Below are 20,833 nucleotides of genomic sequence, written 5' to 3' on the forward strand. Positions count from 1 at the left end.
GTAGGTTCACATACTCAAAAGAACGGAAACGTTTATGCATATTCTTATAGGCCCTATAGAGTGCCCAGTACATGAACTACCTCTATAGTGTGTATGGCATGGATATTGGACATCTATGGATCAGTTGAGAAGTCCATTGTGACTGTAAAGAATCCATATTACCAGTTGGTCACTGGTTTGGGGGTCAGAAGATGGTGGCATCAACTTTCCGTGACCATGGATTGTCTTTCCCAATGCTTTTTGAAATGTTTTCCCCCAAAAAGTCACCTTCTGTTATGTGTAAAACTTTTGGGGAAATGCAGATTTTAACAATCCATAAATTCTCTGGTTTGGTCTCGTAACTTGGTTAAAACTTAAACTTCTTGTGGTATCTGTTCTGTCTTAAGGACAAAGAATTGGACAAATCCAACACTTCTTACCCCCAACATCTGCCATAATAGAAGTGTTGGGCTCCCCCATAAGGTTCAGATAGCTTTATGCTCCCACCAAAACTGAGGGATCCCAAGAAGCTTGACAATCAATGCCAACGCCAATCCCGATAACCAATGTCCTTGATGACATCTCTGGACAACTCTGTTGTTTTTGATTTTGTTTTTCTTTCCCCCTGTTTTTCGATACAATGCTGCAGTATATAGGCTAAATGGCTTCTCTGCTTTACATTTACCCTTGTCACACGTCGACTGTGCACTTTAAAGTGATATTCCCACCGCAGGCTTTCAGACACACACATACACACAAAACATTTTTGAAAATTAATATTTGTGTCAAGAGGGGATTAGCTTTGTAAAGTCAATTTCCTTTTTTCGGGAAATGTATTCCCTTAATAGGACTTTTCTGATCCACTGTCTTTCTTGTTCACACACTGGGTGTCACTGCCTTTAAAACACTTGTCACTCTTTAATGGAAATAAAATATTCTATCAGGGCAAGCCGCAATGTCATTTTACCACCCCTTGCTGTGTCGGCAATAGCGGGGATGACGGAGCGCCTCGCGGTAGGGGTAATTAAAATGTAAATATTGATATTTTATTATTTGAAATGACTTTCCAGTGCGGCATTTAATATCTCTCCATCTGTGCCGCTCCGTTTAGTGGTCACTTTAGTGCAGCTCGGGGAAGCCAGCCGACGGTTTGATCCCCGTTATGTCAAAATGCTTGTTGCTGCTTAATTTTGATATCTAATTAAATGGAAAAGTACAGTCCACACTGTAATCCATGGCATCTTAACCAGCTGCTGGGGTATATTTAGAATTAATCTCCACTATGGAATCATCCTAATGTATGCAATTAAGAGTCTGCCTATGGCTAATTAGGTGTATTACAATCAGGCAGATTCTCACTTTTTTCTTCGGGCTCAATGCTTTGCAACAATGTTGGGTTTTAACCTTGTGTGCAGGACAAAGGAAAGGGTTAAATAGATTTTTTTTTAGAAATATAGAACTACAAACCTTTTTATTTTAGATGGTGATAGGAATAATGATGGAGCATTCAGCTGTCTATGATCTATTCCTAGTTCCTACGTAACTACGTATAAACAGGCCTTGACCTTAAAGGGGCTGTTCAAATTTCAAGCAAATGGGACTGAGGGCTACACATAGCTTAGAATGATTGGCAAGAAATACAAAAAAAGCATTTATAGGTTGTTCTAGGTAGGTCTCAGCTTAGCTCCATCCATTTTAAGGGTTGCAGCAATACCAAACACAAGCATTGGTCAATAGGGCTACTGTTGCAGAACGATCATCATTTTCTCTACTACTAAGTTCTAAACGAGACTAACTTCTAAAAAATTCCTAAGTTGGCCATGTCACAGTGAGGTCCTACCTTCCATCAGATTGTGGCCACATTGGGGACATAAGATGTCAAGCTTCTTGGGGGTCCCTCAGTTTTGGTGGGAGCATAAAGCTATCTGAACCTTATGGGGGAGCCCAACACTTCTATGATGGCAGATGTTGGGGGTAAGAAGGGTTGGATTTGTCCAATTCTTTGTCCTTAAGACAGAAGAGATACCACAAGAGGTTTAAGTCTTAACCAAACTCCCAGTACAATTGCTTTCCTTACCCCTCTTCCGAAGGCTTTACTGAAATGCTCCAGCCTGAATTTTTGGAGTTATCTTTCGGCCCGGTCCTACCTCATTTCTACAAATGATGACCACAATCTCTATACACGTAGTAGATAAGATGCAGACACCAATGTCCTCTGTGAGTAGTCATGAGAAAGGAAGTAGCAAGATAGTATCTGAAAACTAGATGGGTGGGGGTAACGGTATCTCATAACTGGAAGGAGGCGACAGTATCAGGTAACTGAACAGGCCGATGGAATTAGGTAACTTTTAGGGTCAATAAGTGTTGATTATGATCCTATAATTAAGATCCTATTGTATAATGGAGTATAAATCATAATCTAGTCCCCTGGGACATGGTATGGTCTTGTTAACAATCTTTAATCACCAACTAAAGTTTATCATACTAGCCTTTATTACTTACAGCCCATGCCCTGACTATGTGCCATATAGATGTGCTCTCCTGAAAAACTTCCACATCCCATTAGGCTTGCGAGGCATGCGAGCTGTTTAGTATTGACATAAAAGAGCACAGAGCTTCAGCTCAATAACATGACGTGACATGAGAGAGAGCTGGAACAAAGCCCAAAGCTGGCGACTGAGGCTTTTACACAGTCAAAAATAGGTCATCCGGTGGCCGAGAAATTTTTTTGTCCCTTTTTCCCCTCTGCCCCTCGAAGAACATTCAATGTATATTACAATGAGATATAAAAGGGAAATATTTTAATAATCCATGGTGTTTAAAAGAACATTTAAAGCATTTGGTTAAAAAGACATTATATCTCTATCCCGCGTAGGACATCCATTGAACGCTACGAGTCTAGTTTGGAGTTCACTATATCCCCTATGATGTTAGATTACATAGGTATTCGCCCTTGGAGGCATTGCTTATAGGGGAGAATATATCTCTTCTATAATCCATATAGCGACAACCCAAGTTTCTATGGATCTGTTTTAGGTTTGCAATCTGTTTGACACCCAAAAATTCCAAATTTGATGGTCTTATCATCCATCATAACCTCAACAGAGAATATAGTTGAAAAGTGATGCAATATAGTCATGTCAGAACACGAAGACCAAAGGTCAAGAGATTAGAGTCGGACAATATCTATGGAAGATTACCATTCCCACATGACTATAAAGGTAGATTATACGAAAGGCAAATGGGGTAAAAAACTAAAGTCTCCAATGGGGTAAAAAACTAAAACCATTTAGGGGCTTCAATGACCCCATAGATAAAAAGCAACATGCAGATATAGGACCTGTGACAACCGTTCTCTGCACAGTCAACCACCTCTGTCGTCGTGGTTTATAATTTTTACCCACTAATCTGACTTTCTTGTAAACTTTTTGTTTTACGCATTTCATGGTAACAGTAAGAGATCTAGCATATGGCGATTGGCGCAGAAGCCGTAACTGGCCATGATAGAAGGTCTTATCCTTAAGGTCCAATCCCACATAAGCAGCTGATCTTTGACCTTACCAGACACGTCTGAGCTACGGAGGCAGCCTTGGTCATCTCATCAGCTGGTACAAGCCTAAAAGTCTTCTCTAATCTCATTATTCCTCATTATTCCATCAGTCTGTTTATTAGCAGTCCCATGTAAAACTGCATCTTTGTATCAGGAAGAGAGTAGGTCCTCAGCTCTTCTATAGCTACATTATCAGTATATTTGCTCTTTTCATTCATCCAACTTGTTACTTTAGTTCTATAAATTAGTTGTTAAAGGATTCTAACCTGTACTATTCGTAGAGACTCTCGTAAACCCTTAGAACATGACCCTGCGCACAGGCGATCCATCCAATATAGAGTCACAGACGCATTTGTGTTGATGTAACCCCATTTAAAATCAAAGTCGTTTCCAGCTCTGCTGTGCAATCCCCTCTGGTCATTGCTGATTTGCGCTGTTTGCTTTGTAAGATTTGTAATCTCCATATGAGGCAATGTTTATGAATATACCCACTACTGGGTCAACTGTGAAGCCTCTCTGTCTCTAGCACTGCCAAGTCATTATAGCCCGGCTTTTATACCTTCAGGGGCAAGACAGTCATTTTCTCATCAGAAAAGTAGCAATTCTTTTACCCATCCGTCCATCTGGTAACAGATCGAAATTCCCCGGTTGTAATTTATTGTGTGTTTTAAAATTTTCTGTGAAAAAAAAGAAAAAAAGCCCAAATGAAATATTAGCTATTTATAAAAAACTATGTTATATATTCAGCAAATATACATAAATATATAGAGTAATTCTCAACATATATATATATATATATATATATATATATATATAATTCTTATTATTATTTTAATTTATTTTACATACCTTTTTCCATTTTATATATTATTATTATTATATTTATTTGATTATGATTTATTTTTATTGTGATTTGATATTTATATATTGGCAAACATTGATTACATTTTTCCCATAATTAATTTTTTCTTACAAATGGCTTCTAATTTGTCCAATTGGAAAGTGAGACCGGGGGTCTATCAGATTTGGAAAAACCCAAGGTGTAGGGGTGTGGAAACAAAGATAATATACTGAGCATGCTACAGTTACAATACTTCTAGTTTTTATCAATGCTTCCGGGTGAAAGTTCTGTGGAGTCAGCCAATCACTGGCCTCCTCAGACCAGAGAACAACAAAGTAAGTTATGTTCCCAGATTAACGGGACTTACATCTCATGGTCCATGGAGGCCACTTATTGGCCAAAGTGGGTCCTATTACCCCTTATAACTTTTATCCGGGTGCAGTGCAAACTAAAAAATACCAGGAACTAGGAGATTTCAGGTACACCCCTGGCAACACCTGGGATCCATTAATTTACATTCGAGTTCAAGGGCGCCTTAAAGGGTGAGCCAAAACCGTAAATCTTTGGAAGGTCTCCCATATAGTCCACCATGGTAAAGCCTCTTAAAGTTTAAATGTTGAACCCATTAAGTAATTTGTCACCAGACAATGGGCAGTATTTTAGAAACCCTCTATCCACTAGACCAGTGGTGGCGAACCTATGGCACGGGTGCCAGAGGCGGCACTCGGGGCCCTCTCTGTGGGCACCCAGGCCATCACCCCAGAATGAAGTTCACCAGACAGGACTCAAAGAATCTGCCTGCAGAACCTTCCTACAAATGATTAGTGAATTTGCTCTCCTCCTTTCAACTGGGTTGGTGTCTTTAGGAGGCTGAAGGATTGAAAGTTGTCAAAGAACAAGGAGAAATAAATTACTGCTTAAATTGCTGCGCTGGCACTTTGCAATAAATAAGTGGCTTTTGGTTGAAGTTTAGGCACTCGGGCTCTAAAAGGTTCACCATCACTGCACTAGACCCTTGGAAACTCTTCAATTGGGTTTCTATTCACCCCCCACGTATATCACCGCTTGCACTTAGGTTGACGGTGAGGGAAATATTAAAATGATCCACAAGTGTAAGTGAAATGGTTATGTTAACTGTTTTCATACTAGAACCTTGGAAACTCTTCAATTAGAAGAATCAGGAGACTCCAGGTACACCCCTCGCAACGTCTGGGATCCATTGATTTACATAGGCGTCCAAGGGTAATTTAGAGGGTGATCTGAACCTGTAACTCTTTAGTAGGCTCCCCTTGTAGTCCACTATGGTAAAGCCCCATAAAGTTCAGATGTTGAACCCATTAAGTAATTTGTCACTGGGCAATGGGTAGAATTTTGGAGCCCCTCTATCCACTAGACCAGTGATGGTGAACCTTTTGGAGATAGAGTGCCCAAACTTCAACCAATTATATGTCGAAAAGTGCCAACATGACAACCTAAGCAGTAACTTATCATATTGGCATCCTGATTTCACCAAAATAATAGAAATTTGCTGGAGAAATTTGGATTGTAGCTTCCCTCCAGCGTACCCTGAAAAAGAAGAATCCGGGTCTCCAGTGCAGAAGCTCCAAAAATAATCTGTCTCTATCCACACCTTCTCGTTCCTCTTGTAGCCCTGGTAGCCAAGGATGTCGCTTTAAACTGGCGCTGAGCATGGCACATCCTGGACTGCATTGGACCACAGGAGGAAACCTTGAGTCCTGTCTGGCAAACACTGTGTTGGGGTGATAGCCTGGGTGCCCACAGAAAGGGCTCTGAGTGCCACCTCTGGCACCCGTGCCATAGGTTCGCCACCACTGCACTAGACCCTTGGAAACTCTTCAACTTGGTTTCTTTTCACCCCCCACTTATATCATCGCTTGCACTTAGGTTGAGGGTGAGGGAAATATTAAAATGATCCACAAGTGTAAGTGAAATGATGATGTTAACAGCTTTCGTATCTCATTGTATACCTGGTAAAAGTCATTCCACAGCCCCACTACAAGAATGGCATTCTCAATTATCCCCATCCGTGCGCCGTGTTTCATTAACACTTTGTGAAATCGCTGAAATGAAAGGTCACGACGTGAGCGAGCGGGTAGCATCTTGCTATTTGTTAATGCCCAATTTACGGCTTTTAAATTGTTGCAGAACACACTTAGTATTGCTGAATGAATCTTGTGCCTCAACTACTCCTGACAAGTGAATATTTGTTTAGTGGGAATCTATTGTCCTTAATGGATTGAGAGGGACATGTACCGCGAGCGCCGGGCTGCGTGGTTTCACTGAGATGAAAGTGATGTACAGCTAAGAGCAAACAAGAGATTGGTGTGTAGTGATGTAATCGCCGGACCTGGCCCTGTCAATAGCAGCCTAAAAATATCAAATGCAAATCTATATTCCATCAAGGAGGCTTTCAAATGACAGACGGCGGTCGGAGAAATTGAATACATTTTTTGCAATCCAAATAAAATACAATAAACACTCCAAAATGTTTCTCCTGCCCTTCTATCCTTCCTATAACTACCAAATCATCCCACGGGTATTCTCATTAGGGAGGTCACATCATAAATAATCTGTAGTTTTTCGAGAAAAATACATTTTTATATTTATGAAAATGAGATTCTCGGTGCACTTTGGGCGAAGTCTTGTCTTAGGGTGCACTACTAGTCTGTGGGACCTGGCGTAGAATTATCCAAAAGCACAACCACCTACCGGATGTCTCAGCTCAATGCCATGATCATTACTTTGGGTTAACTGTAGTACCAAAGATGACCAATACCCGGTGGTGGCGCTGTTTTTTTTAAAACAAAAAATTACAATTAGCTAGTTATCTAAGTTCCATCATTATTTAGGACCAGAAGCTGGTGTGGAATTATCCAGCGGCACAACCGGCTGACAGATTTGATTAGGAGTCCAGTCCCTCTGACATGTCACATCATATCTTCGACCCCCAGTGCACTAGGAGCCTTATTTGCATCAATATGAAATTTTTGTCTGAGTATTTTTAGCCATATTCCCAATTGTATCAACATGGAATGGGACACACATCAAAAATTGGACTTACACTTCTATTTTATGCCTTTGGCTCCCAAAAATTTTTTTGCAAAATCTACACCAATTGTAAAATTGGGATTTTTTCCCCCCAAAAGACAGCAGCCATCTATGTCTCAGCTTAATATCATGATCATGACTCAACTGTAGTACCACAGTCAACCAATACCCAACAGATGCGCTGGTTTGGGAAAAAAACTAAATCTAATTTCCATAAGTTTTTTTGTCTTGGCGAAATTGGCCACATTTTTTGATGAAATGTGAAATCTGTGTCTAGATGAACAAGACATGGTCATGACTATGGCACAGCTGTAGTACCAGACACAGCCATTACCCAACAGTGGCGCTGTTTTAAGTGAAAACAAACTTTCAATGAGCTGCTATCTAATTTCCCTCCGACAATAGAACCTGTAATGTCCACCTTCCGTAACCCGAAATTGGCAAATTTTTGTAAACTGAGAAATCTTCCGCCTAGAAGCATGGAAGAGTGTGAACGGAGGGGTAGAAATCTGCAATTTTTTTGTATCCTTAAGGTTGATACCGATAGTTATGCGATGTTGACACAACATTGCGGCGAGTCATTAGAGTGTAATTAGCATTCCGCGATGATGCGCCCTGTTTGACGACTGTCTAATGTGTCAGCTTTTCGACACACAAACAGCAGTCAAAGCATCAAAACAGACCCATCACCGGCTCCCAGCGCTGATCTGCGCCGGCATCTCGGTCCAGGCTCTGGCTTACCGGCGCAGATCGGGAATGCCTAGGAGGGGTTAAATCCATGTGCCGTTATTGCAGCCTATTTCTGTCAACACTCGGCTGTGAAAACAAACATTCATGCCTTGTGAAGTGCGAGTGTATTTTTGAAGGCTAGCCGTCAGATATTTTTCGTCCTTCACACTTTTTTTTCTTCTTCTGTGCTTAGCCTTTTTTGTTAAGTTGACTGCAAAGTGCATCGGTTCATTGGGCGAAAAAACCATTTTTTTTCTAAAAAAAAAAAAAAGTTAAAAAAAAAAAGGAAAAAAATAGTTGACAGCTGCCTATGGCACTGTTGTCAACCACATGGGATCCTAGTGCAAAATGGCAGGAGGGTGAGTATGCCACATGTTATACGCAGACCCTTTAAGTGCCAAAATGGTTGCGTCGCCTTACAGGATTTTTCAATATTTTTTCATTTTAATATTTAAAGGGAAGGTATGAGATGCACTGAAACTTTCTGGACAGGTCTTATTTTCTCATTTTTTTTTCTTTCTAAAACAGCGCCACTTTAGTTTGCAGCTTGTATATGGTATTGCAAGTCTATTCTTTTGAATGATTATGGGCTGCAATACCAAAAGTGATCCATATTCAAGAGTGGCGCTGTTTTTATCCGTTATTTTTACATCCCCTTTAAGAAGCTTCTTTAAGGATTTAGATCTACACATAGAGTCCATGCCCATCTGTTGCTGAGTGCCCCTATATAGCACCACATCATCTTACTCTTGTGTGTAATCAGAACTTTACTACAGGTTTATACTGAGCAGATAATGGGAGCCTCATTAAATGAAATATTCATAGGACAGCTTAGCTATTGACTAAGACTTTCCAGTGACATATTGATTTATCAACTTTCCCTTTAATTAAACTATGCATATTTTGAACACATGTAGACCTCTTGCTCCTGCTCTTGTGTGAATCACCAAAAATCACCCTACATGGGGGGGTAATATTTTTGTGGAGTTTGTATAATACTCCCCGACTCCTTTCATGGTGCCACAGAGGGTTTCAGCTGCAGGATATCCAATGAACAGGAAAACTGTTTAACAAAAGTGAACAACCCCTTGAAATAACTTGCCCATGCAAATTTGATGTGGTTATCTGCCAGCTATCCCCCCCTTTGCTGATGAGTTCTCGTCATCCCATGTATAATCCATCCCAAGTGTAAGCCAATCAATGGCTGCTGAGATGATGTCACTATGCATGAGAACATCTCTCCAGCCGGCACATGATCACGTGACATCAACTGATAGCAATGGTAGCAAATTACAGGAAATTTTTTGAAAAAATGTATTCAAGATTTTTGTGGCTTCCTGACAGTTCTGTTTATGGAATTTTATAACCTGGGTTCTGTGTATGTTTGAAGATGTTTTAAGGGCCTTTGTATTGGGTCAAAATTGAAAAAAGTCCAGATTTGACATGTTTGGGGATGTCCCGACTAACAGCAGTGGATGCCGGTGGTAGAAAGAATCATGCAGAGCTCATCAGGAATGGTGGTCTGAAAGTTGGTTGGTCAATGAGCATTTGACCAACAGGTCTTCATGTTCTGCAGGTTCTGTCCTAGGAGTCAAGCAGAAGACAACCTAATCTAGAGTCTACTAGAGGTTGACTAAAGTTAGAACACGAGGCTCATTTTATCAGGGAACCTCAATCTGACACTGGACCCAAGCTGTAATATTATGATATAATGGGACCTAGAATCCGAGAAGAAGACACCCAAATCTAGAGTCTACTAGTTGTTGGTGAAAGGTAGTCCACCAGGCTCATTTTATGAAGGCATCTCAATCTGAAAATGTTGCCAATGTATGATATTAGGGTATAATTGGCCCTACATTCCAAGCAGAAGACAACCCAATTTAGAGTCTACTATGGGTTGATAAAAGGTGGTCCACCAGGATAATTTTACTAAGGAACCTCAATTCAAAACTGAACCCAATGGGGGTCATTTAATAAGGGCTTTGCGGCCGCATTTTCGTCGGGTATTCAGAATTTTTCAGTTTTGCACCAAAATCCACTGGGAATTTGGTGCACGCGATCGGATTTTCGGCGCAACGGCGCTGGGTAGCATGCAACGGAAATCGGGGGCATGGCCGACGGAAAACCTGACGGATTCGGAAAAACAGCGGAATTTAAAAACCGAATTGTGTCGCAAAATCTATCACTCACATGCACCGGGGACAGGTTGGTGAACTCCGGCGAACCTCGGCGGACCTCAGCACAACAGCGACACCTGGTGGACATCGGGCGCACGACCTTAGTTAATCGCCGGAAGACCCGAATCCTCGTCTGAGAACGCGCCGCTGGATCGCGACCGGGTAAGTAAGATTTTTGGGTACAATCATTGTAAAAAACTACCACAAAAACTTGTGAACATAGTGGATGGCATGTGTGCTTTTTTTGTGGCCAAATTTATCACCTTCTCCTTAATTAAACCTCAACAATTCTCCCGAAAAACCTTGTATGACCTGAAAGATCTGGAAAAAAAAATAAAAAATGGTTAATTTGTAAGTGGCAGGGACAAAGGGGGATTGCGGAGAGACCTTAGCGTTTCCGTGCACGTAAACGTCAATGGAGTGTCTTCTCCATCATCAGCACTAAATTCACATTGATGCTTCTTTTCTTCTCCGTATCGATCCTTCCATGAGAACGTAGATTTGTATCTGTTAATTAATGCGTCCTGAAACAGCGTTTGTATTAATCAGGCAGATAAGAAAAATTGGATGCCTGCACCCTCGTGACAACTATAAAAGTGCTGGCCCTGATAAAATCATGAATGGACCTCAATAAAAAAAAGTTCCTCCTTCCATTCAATAACCTAATCATCCCGCTTTTAATTATGCGCTAGAAAGATGTGGCGAGATTGGGGAATGTGTAAATCTAATTATTTACTAACAGCAGTGCCCGGGAGGGGAGAGGAGACTGTCATCGCGAGGTGCTGCAGGCGATATTCTCTGTCCATCTGCTGCCGCAGACAAATAGCAACCACAATCCTACAGAAAGAAGCGCATTGTCAGATAAACGCCAGTGCATTGTTCTATCCACCTCCAAAAAGTGACAACAGGAAAGGGGGAAAGTGCCGGATGATTAGAGACATAATACACTGAATGTGGGCACAACCCCTGGATCACAGATATGTCCAATATACGTATCTAGAGGAACTATAGAGAAAGAAAGAAAGAAAGGAGGACACTAGGAAGATAGATCTGAGGTGTAGTTGGGACAGAAATATGAAGAATAGATTGATAAGTAATGGATATAGGAAATGGAGGGAAAGATAGAAAGAATAATGGTACTAATGATGGTAGTGATAGTGATGATAGTAATGGTAATAATAGGGATGGAAAGAAGGAAGGACAAGAATAAGAGTAAGGAAATGGAAGGAAAGAAAGAATAAGAGTAAGGAAATGGAAGGAAAGAAAGAATTAGAGTAAAGAAATGGAAGGAAAGAAAGAAAGAAAGAATAAGAGTAAGGAAATGGAAGGAAAGAAAGAATAAGAGTAAGGAAATGGAAGGAAAGAAAGAATAATGGTACTAATGCTAATGGTAATAATAGGGAGGGAAAGAAGGAAGGACAAGAAAGAAAGAAATAAAGGATTGAGTATAGAAGGCAATATGAGAATTTATAGGGAGGGTAAGAAGGGTAAGAAAGAATGAAAGAAAGAATGAGAGAAGAAAGGAAGGAAGGATGGAAGAAATGGAGGGAGGAAGGAAGGAAGGAAGGAAGAAAAAGATGATTTGGAGGAGAAAGAAATTAGAGTAAGGGAATAGAAGGATAGAAGAAAGGGAAATAAAGAAAGAAAGAGAAAGGAAGGAAGAAAGAAAGAAAGAAAGAAAGAAAGAAAGAGAAAGAAAGGAAGGAAGGAAGGAAGGAAGGAAGGAAGGGGAGGGCTTATGGTTAGGGTGGGCAAGAAGACAAGAAAGAGTGAAAAGGTGGATGAAATGATGAAATGGAGGAAAAAAGGAGGGAATGGAGGGAAAGGAAGATGGATAAGAAAGGAAAAAAGAAAGAAAGAAAAGAAAGAAAGAAATGAATAGGTACAGTACATAGATAATAGATAGATAATACTGTGAATAGAAATATAGATACTGTAGAAAGATTGAGAAGTTGAAGTTTTTCCCATGAGCACTTGCTTCTGTGAGGGCCAAATGACCAATCATCTTCAGAGCATCCTCCACTGTTGGGCCCGAGGATCCCAGTCCTGATAATATAGATGTCGGTGGGGGGCAGGGGTATAATATTTGTGCTATGTACCTGTGTCTTCCATAGATGAGATCTGTGGGTAGTTGAGGCATGAGGTAGATGGTGCCTCCTCTCCTTCACATTGATACATCTATTATGTGACATTGTACAGTGACAATGGATGGCAGCGAGCCGTCTCTCCGTAGGTTCTCCCTCTCACAAGGCGCTCGATATAAGCTCCAGACACGTCTTAAGACCCCCTTAAGAAAATCACTTCTAATCCCCTTTGATGGTTTTATTAAGTCGTTGTCATTGTTAGCTGCCAACTGGCAAACTTCTGCACTTTACCAACAGGCCAAGGAGTTATTTCCTACAGTAGATATTTCTATTGCCTGTAATGTGATTGAGAAAATTAACAGTCTGCCGTAATGAGTGTAACATCTATTAGCTCCCCCTCGGAAAGTCATGGAAATGAGAACATTAACGCTCAACATCGCACATTTGCCCAGAACAACTGCTATTCTACATATGTTATGTTAACGGCGTATTTACCTCTCGTGATTCTCATAAATGTAATGGACTTCACCAAACCAAAGAAATAAAAGTAAATAAAATGTATAGAAGGATAGATAAAAAAAGGTAGATAGATAGAAATAGACAGGCATAGATAGATAATAGAGATAGATAGATGATAGATATAGATAGATAGATAGATAGATAGATAGATAGATAGATAGATAGATAGATAGGAGATAGATAAAAGATAGATAGGAGATACATAGATAGATAGGTATCAGATAGATAGATAGATATGGGATAGATAGATAGATAGATAGATAGATAGATAGATAGATAGATAGATAGATAGAGAGATAGATAGATAGATAGATAGATAGATAGATATGGGATGGATAGAGAGATAGATAGATATGAGATCGATAGATAGATATGAGATAGATAGATAGAAGATAGATAGACAGATGGTAGATAGATATGAGATAGATAGATATGATAGATAGATAGATAGATAGATAGATAGATAGATAGATAGATAGATAGATAGATATGAGATAGATAGATAGATAGATAGATATGAGATAGATAGATATGAGAAAGATAGATATGAGATAGATAGATAGATAGATATGAGATAGATAGATAGATATGAGATAGATAGATATGAGATAGATAGATAGATAGATAGATAGATAGATAGATATGAGATAGATAGATAGATAGATAGATACATAGATAGATAGATAGATAGATATGGGATGGATAGATAGATAGATATGAGATAGATAGATAGATAGATAGATAGATAGATAGATAGATTATTGCAAACTAAATGGATAGATAGATTATGGATAGTTGAGTGTATATAACATAAACACCAAAGATAGATAGGAGGGAAGGATGGAAAGATAGATACAAAAGAAATAGATATATAGATAGGCAGATTAGTGGGAAGGAAACAGACTGATCGACCAAAATCGACACAAAAGTTGCTGATATCTTCTTTTAAATGACTAATAGATGTTCTCACTCTTCTGTTCTTCTAGAACATTGTAGATTATTATGACAGAATTTTCTTGACCGTTTTGGTTTCTCTTTTGGTTAATCGCCATTTTAATGATTATTTCAGGATTCTCCACCCTGTCCCTCGCCGATCAGATGAGCCTCCTGCAGAGCGCATGGATGGAGATCTTGATACTGGGCATTGTATACCGATCCCTCTCATTCGAGGACGAGTTGGTCTATGCTGAAGACTACATCATGGACGAAGACCAGTCCAAGTTGGCAGGATTGCTGGAACTGAACAACGCCATCCTGCAACTTGTCAAGAAGTATAAGAGCATGAAACTGGAGAAGGAAGAATTTGTCACTCTCAAAGCTATAGCTCTTGCTAATTCAGGTAGGTGCACATTCTTGTGATATGGTGGTGACTTGGGCCTTATCTCAACTCTACATCTAGATTTAAAGGGGTTTTTCCACAATAACTTAATGTGTTAGTAAACCTCTCCATTTATACATAGATATTCCCAGAGGAAGCTGAAGTTAATCACACTGATTCCCTATAGCGGCCACTACAGACGAATCATTGCATTACATTTCCACTATTCAAATGAAGAGGCAACCAATAGGCCAGGTCCTCCAGAGCGGAAGCCACTTTGCCTAATAGGGGTCAGTCCTAACATTGAGCACTACAGGCAAAATGTAATATTACACTTTCATCATTCAAGTGAACGGTCAACCATGTAGAACCTATTCAGGTTGAGTCCACCAGAGTGGAAGTCAATCTTTCGTAGCAAATCTCTTTTGTAACAGAGTTCAGTTCCTACAGTGACCACTACAGGCAAAATGAAATATTACTCATTCATCATTCAAGTGAACGGTCAACCACATAGAACCTGTTTCAGGCCAAGTCCACCAAAATGGAAGCCTCTCTGACTTGGAGGTCAGTCCCAACAGTGACCACTACAGGCCAAATTCAGTCTTATACTGTCGCCATTCAACTATGTAGAACCTGTTTCAGGCCAAGTCCACCAAATTGGAAGCCTCTCTGACTTGGAGGTCAGTCTCAACAGTGACCACTACAGGCAAAATGCAGTCTTACACTGTCGCCATTCAACCATGTAGAACCTGTTTCAGGCCAAGTCCACCAAATTGGAAGCCTCTCTGACTTGGAGGTCAGTCTCAACAGTGACCACTACAGGCGAAATGCAGTCTTACACTGTCGCCATTCAACCATGTAGAACCTGTTTCAGGCCCGGTTCCCCAAAATAGAAGCCACTCTTATAGAGGTCAGTCCCAACAGTGACCACCACAGGCAAAACGCAATAGCATAATTCCAGTGAACAGTCAACCATGTAGAACCTGCTCAGGTCGGGTCCTCCAAATTGGAAGTAACTCTTTTTGAGTTACTCGGTTCCTACCTTGAGTCTTGAGTGGTGGCAGTGATCAGAATACATCAGACAGGAGGTTGCCCTTTCACATGTCAATTTGCTGCCCAAACATCTCACCAGTCTCTAGTTCACCATCCACGAGATCAATCAAAGCAAAGGAAACCGTTGTTAAAAAAATTAGGGCATATGGATCTATTGACGACACGATTAAGAAGAACCGATCTGATTGAGGCTCGACTGAGTGATCCGGATAGGTAGAGGTTAACCAAGCATTTAGCCGTGTGAGATACTGAAGCAGTCGATGGAAGGAGATAAGTAAAGATCATTGGGCACTCGGCCCTAATGCTTTTTCCATGTCCCTTTAAGTCCCTTTTAGCATTAGCATATAGTTGCCTATAGATCTGTCTTTAATCACATGCTGATCAGTAGATACCTATGTGTCGATAACGTGCTCGGATGGCGTGTACCATTGACAGGCGTGCCGTGCCCCTCCATCTGCTTTTGTTGTGACCCTTTCTTTGAACTTTATCTTGGTTTCTGGCCAGTAGTTTTCCCTTTAATTACAAGAAGGAAACTGTCAATAAAATCTGTTAAATGGGATGCAACGAGCGGCTTCAATGGGTAGACGGCTATTTGTTCAAATTCTGAGGCATTCAAGGTATTGACAGTTTGTTTTCTGGGGCCATATGCGGCGATCAATCTCAGGCTGGGCTCAGCCGCTCTGAAAAATGAAAAACCAGATTGCTATTGCTTACTTGCGGATGACGACTTGTGATTTGGCGCGGCTCGAGTGAAATGAGACCTTCTGCCCAAATTGCCCCCCAGAGAGACACGGGATGCGTGACCGGTTTTAGAATGTTTTTTTTTTTTCCTAATTGATTTTGCAATTAGCAATTTGCAATATTGTTGCTGTGACTTTAAATGTGGACAAAACGGTTATTTTCCGAGGCGGATTTCCGAGATCTTCATATTGGTCGTACTTCCCGGTGCATCGTGTATCGTTGTGTTATGTACCGATAAACTCCAATGTGGAAAGGGGAATTTGTGTTCACTTTCTGGGGGTCTAATCCGCACCGTTTCTACATTTGCATTATGTGCTGCCCCATGGTGCTGCCTGTGATTGGCACACAACTGGTTAAGTGCAGCTAATGTTAACTTGACTTTTTTCAAAAGCTTTCGATGTGTTAAGTGTCAATTTAAGGGTTGCTGCAACACTCCATTTAACCAGTTAAGTGTCAAGTTAAAACTTGCTACTTCTGTGCCTTAAGTGGGGGAATATCTAAATTATAATGTATCCTACTCAACATGGAACTAGTTTTTGTAGTTGGGGTCTTATGGAATACAAAAACCCTCAAAAATGTCAATGTCAATGGCGAAATAACGTTACAGTAAAAGTAGGAGAGGAATATATTACAGCTCTGCCAAAAATATCCAAAAAGTTGTACATTTTTGGGCTAATTGGGCAAAAATGTTACCCAGGTTACCCAAATTTGTCACATTTTTGAAGCCAGTATTCTTGAGTAAGGGTCTCATAAATGTCTCCAAATACAAAACTCATCTCTGCTACTCTGCTACCCCAGTAATATTCGGTCATTACCTGCCAATATGACTTGGGATCTCCCCGTCTGCTGCCTCCGCTCCCCAGCCTGGCCTAGCAGTTAAGCCTCACTTAGCAATATATGTCTCTTTTCTTAATAATCAATTAGCTTAGCGCACTCGGCTCGTCAGATAACATCGACTCATTAATGATGACATCATAATTCTTTTGTTGTGTACTAAGTGTCCAACCATCAGGAGGAAGTATCATTGGGACAAGAAAAATAGCAACAGGAGCTCTTCCATGTATTGATTGTCCTGAAAAACAGAGCAGAAGAGAATGAAAACATATAAAGAATCTGTAAAAAAAAAAGAAAAAAGTCACAGATTTTATTATTTTTTTTTTTTAAATTTAAAAAATGTTAGTAGACACCAGTAAAAATTTAAAATGTTATATTTAAATTTGTGGATTTATGTTACATTCTTAAAAGTTTTTCTGATTAAAATATACAAATAATACATAAAATCACACTTTAGTTTTCAAAATTTTATCATCCAATTGTTTTTACCAGATATTTTTTGAATCTTTGTTCTATCTGTCAATATCTGAGCTGAAAACATGGATGACCTTGATTAAGGATAGGTCAACAATATTAGAACACCCCTACAGATCAGAACCGAGCCCCATTGAAGTGACTAGAAGCTGAATTACAGTGACCTCGTCTGACCACCAGACAGGAAATGGAGCTGTCTGCTTCCTGTTTCATTCTTTCGATTTCCTGTTCCTGTTTGTCAGCTTTAGTGAACAGCTAATTTTTAGGGGGCTGAGTGTTGAGCTCTAATCAATCCAACATCAAAACCAATTCTTTGAATTTTTTTGTCACTATTACTGACACTCCTTAAGTTTATAGTGATGTATAATTAATGTATTTTCTCTTTATTTTTCAGACTCCATGCATATAGAAGACGTTGAAGCTGTGCAAAAACTTCAGGACGTCTTACACGAGGCTCTTCAGGATTACGAAGCCGGCCAACACATTGAAGACCCTCGCCGGGCCGGCAAGATGCTAATGACTTTGCCATTGCTCCGACAGACGTCCACTAAGGCTGTCCAACACTTCTACAACATCAAACTGGAGGGGAAAGTTCCTATGCATAAACTTTTTTTGGAAATGCTTGAGGCCAAGGTCTGACTAAAAGAATCTTTGGTGACCCGATAGCACCACTGATCAAAAATTAAGGGAAATTTAAGTCAAAATATTATGGCAAATAATGTACTGAATCTAAAGCAAGAGACTGCACTGACGTCCATAGCAGCAAGACTGGAGCAGCTTTCGACTTTTACGTCTGCGATGTAACTGTGCAGAAACTTTTTCCTCTCCTGATTTTTTTTCTTTTATTTGCTGCTGAACTTACAATAAAGAGTAAAAATAAAAAAATTTAAAAAGTCTTTAACTAAGAGAGATGGAAGCCAGCCCTGCCAAAGGACAGAAATCCATAGGATGCCACTGAATCAAATATGGACCACAAGGCCACCCCAACCCCCCTCCTATCGAATGGAATCCCTGATGAAGTATCATATCCAGCGTAACTGATACAAAAAGTGACTGCGCTTTTAAGATTCCTTAATTTTTTTTACCCTTGGGCGACATGTCATTGGCTGCTTTATTTGGTTTTGATTTCCATCTAGGCCACCCAGCCATTCGATTCCTTTGTTTTTGATTTTTTGAAGTCTTCCAAAAAAAAAAAAAAAATTCTCGGTTAGGTACGATGTGACTTTTTTCAGGGAATAGTTTTGAGCTTTACTCATCCATGCAATATTAATTAACAAATATTATTAATTTAATAAAAAACAAAACAAAATGATAATATAATGCAAACTGCGTATTGGTTCGGGCAACGATGAACAATAAATGTGGACATTGAAATCCTTAAAGGAAGGTTTTTTTTTTTAATTATGATTCTTGAAATGTTTTTTTTTTCTTTTCTTGTTATATAATCGAGATTATTTTGTACCAGCTTTATCACTTCTCAGCCATTTACTGATTCTTATTGTGGATATGTCTCTAATTCAAGCAATAGATGAAGGATGGTGCATATTACCACGGATGCAATTAATGTTGTGTGCCAGTCTGGTTAAAAAAAAAAAAAAAAAACAAGAAAAAAAATCCAGTTTCTTACAATGTAAAGCCTAGCCTATATGTTCTGTTGAATTCAATATTAGATTCCACCTGCAATGTATATAAATAGTCTTACCTGCTTAACACTCCCCGTGATGAGGACGCTTGGAAATTGCTACGGTGTCTTAAAAAAAAAAAAAAAATAGATAAACTTTAGTGTGAAATTGCGATATGAAAATTGTAAAAAATAAAAAAATCAATATGTAAAGTAATATATTAATATTGCAGGTAATGCAAAGGCCAGCAATAAACTCTCTGAAAAATAATATATACATATGTGTGTATATAATATCAGCCGAGTTAAATAAAATTATAATAATGTAAGAAATTATTGTAATTTTTTTTTTCTTTTTGATTTTTTTATGTAATGTTTTTCTTTTTTTTTTTTACAGATAGTTAAAGCAGTCAGTGTGGTTTTTCAACCTTTATCGTTGCTGCATGAAATCTGTTTCTGTATGAGACTGTTAAAAGGTGTCATCTAATGTAATCCCACACCTACCCCGCCGAAAAATTTTACACCTACCTTAAAAAACATCAAAACGCTCTGCCAATATATCAGTGTTAATAGTTGCTCCCTGTATCATGTGAACGCCCACATTCAATGTACACAAATGTGATTAAAATTGTTCAAAAAAATCTCATAATTCAGCTTTTCATGTTTCCGGTGCTTTTTCGCCCAAAATTTTGTTGTTTTTTTTTTTTTTAATTTTATTATTATTTTTTACCTTCTCAAATGCATTTTTTCCGATTCCTGTTGTCTTGTTCTCCTTGTGGCTTTTTCGACTCTAGTGATGTGCGCTTTTAGACACAGGGTAGAATTAGAGGCAATATTGGATGTACAATTCCTCGGGAGCCTACAGTCATTTAATCTGTGGTTTCCTGGTCATAGTCTTCGACACAAAAAAAATAAAAATACTATACCTTGGCAGATAAAACGTAAAAAATAAAATAAAACTTTAATTGAAAAATCACACAAGAAAACTTGAGGCTTTCAAAGAAAAAAAATAATAAAATGTAAAAAAAAAAAAAGGATAAAAATAGTCAAAAACTGAAAAAAAAAACAAAAAGACTTTTTAAATGGTTCTTAAAAGAACACCAAATATATCTTCTACTTCTACATTTAACTAAGCTGAATTTTCAAGTGCTGTAAATATGGCTTCTTCTTCTTCTTCTTCCGAATCATCTCAACTGTTAATAACTCGCTCTGTGTTGTTGCAAACCATATGATTTTTTTTTTTTTTTGCTAAAAAAAAAAAAAAATTCCCAACACTATTGCTACTCTGTGTGCTTTAAACAGAATACAACGGGTTGATGAAACACAGCAGCCTGATCCTATAAATACTGTGTATCTACCATTAGCTATATAAGGATTATATTGTAGATTGTGGTTTCTCAGTAGAGAAGTGACTGTAGTGTGGTTTTAGATTACTCATCATTAGCAATTCATTCAGATGGCGAGTACTGTACCTTTAAATATAGCTCTGATAGGTATTCAGAAATTGGCACATCCCTGTACAAGTAGGTAAAATTTGACTACTCCTTGGAGGAAAAAAAAAAAAGGTGCTGATTGAATGAGATTATTTATTTTAATTATAATATTTTATTTTATTTTACTGTTTAAGGTTTTTACAATATAAAGTAATATATATGTACAAGTAAAAAAAAATCAATGCAACTTAGCAGCATGCATCTATTTTACAGTACGGGGGTATAGCTGCATGCTCAAAATGTGTCAACCAATGAGATTAGAATTGCAAATACCCCCCCAAAAAAAATTGGGAAAAAAATCATTTGAATGCACTAATTTAGGCCCCGTCAGTCAATTTAGACTCTTGATAA

At 39.0% G+C, this 20,833-nt stretch overlaps 1 protein-coding gene across 6 annotated transcripts in view; it reads left to right on the forward strand.

The window, feature by feature from the left end:
- ESRRG (estrogen related receptor gamma) overlaps positions 1–19,003 on the forward strand; it is a 620,288-nt gene extending 601,285 nt beyond the window's left edge. For all 6 annotated transcript variants that reach the window (XM_072140121.1, XM_072140120.1, XM_072140115.1 and 3 more), the window contains 2 exons: positions 14,018–14,287; positions 17,763–19,003. In XM_072140121.1, coding sequence (XP_071996222.1) covers positions 14,018–14,287; positions 17,763–18,007 — 515 coding nt within the window. In that variant the 3' untranslated portion in view covers positions 18,008–19,003. The remainder of the gene's footprint in view (positions 1–14,017; positions 14,288–17,762) is intronic.
- The last annotated feature ends 1,830 nt before the right edge of the window (positions 19,004–20,833 follow it).

The sequence above is a fragment of the Engystomops pustulosus genome, chromosome 3 (assembly GCF_040894005.1).
Source record: "Engystomops pustulosus chromosome 3, aEngPut4.maternal, whole genome shotgun sequence".
In the NCBI taxonomy this organism is placed as follows: Eukaryota; Metazoa; Chordata; class Amphibia; order Anura; family Leptodactylidae; genus Engystomops; species Engystomops pustulosus.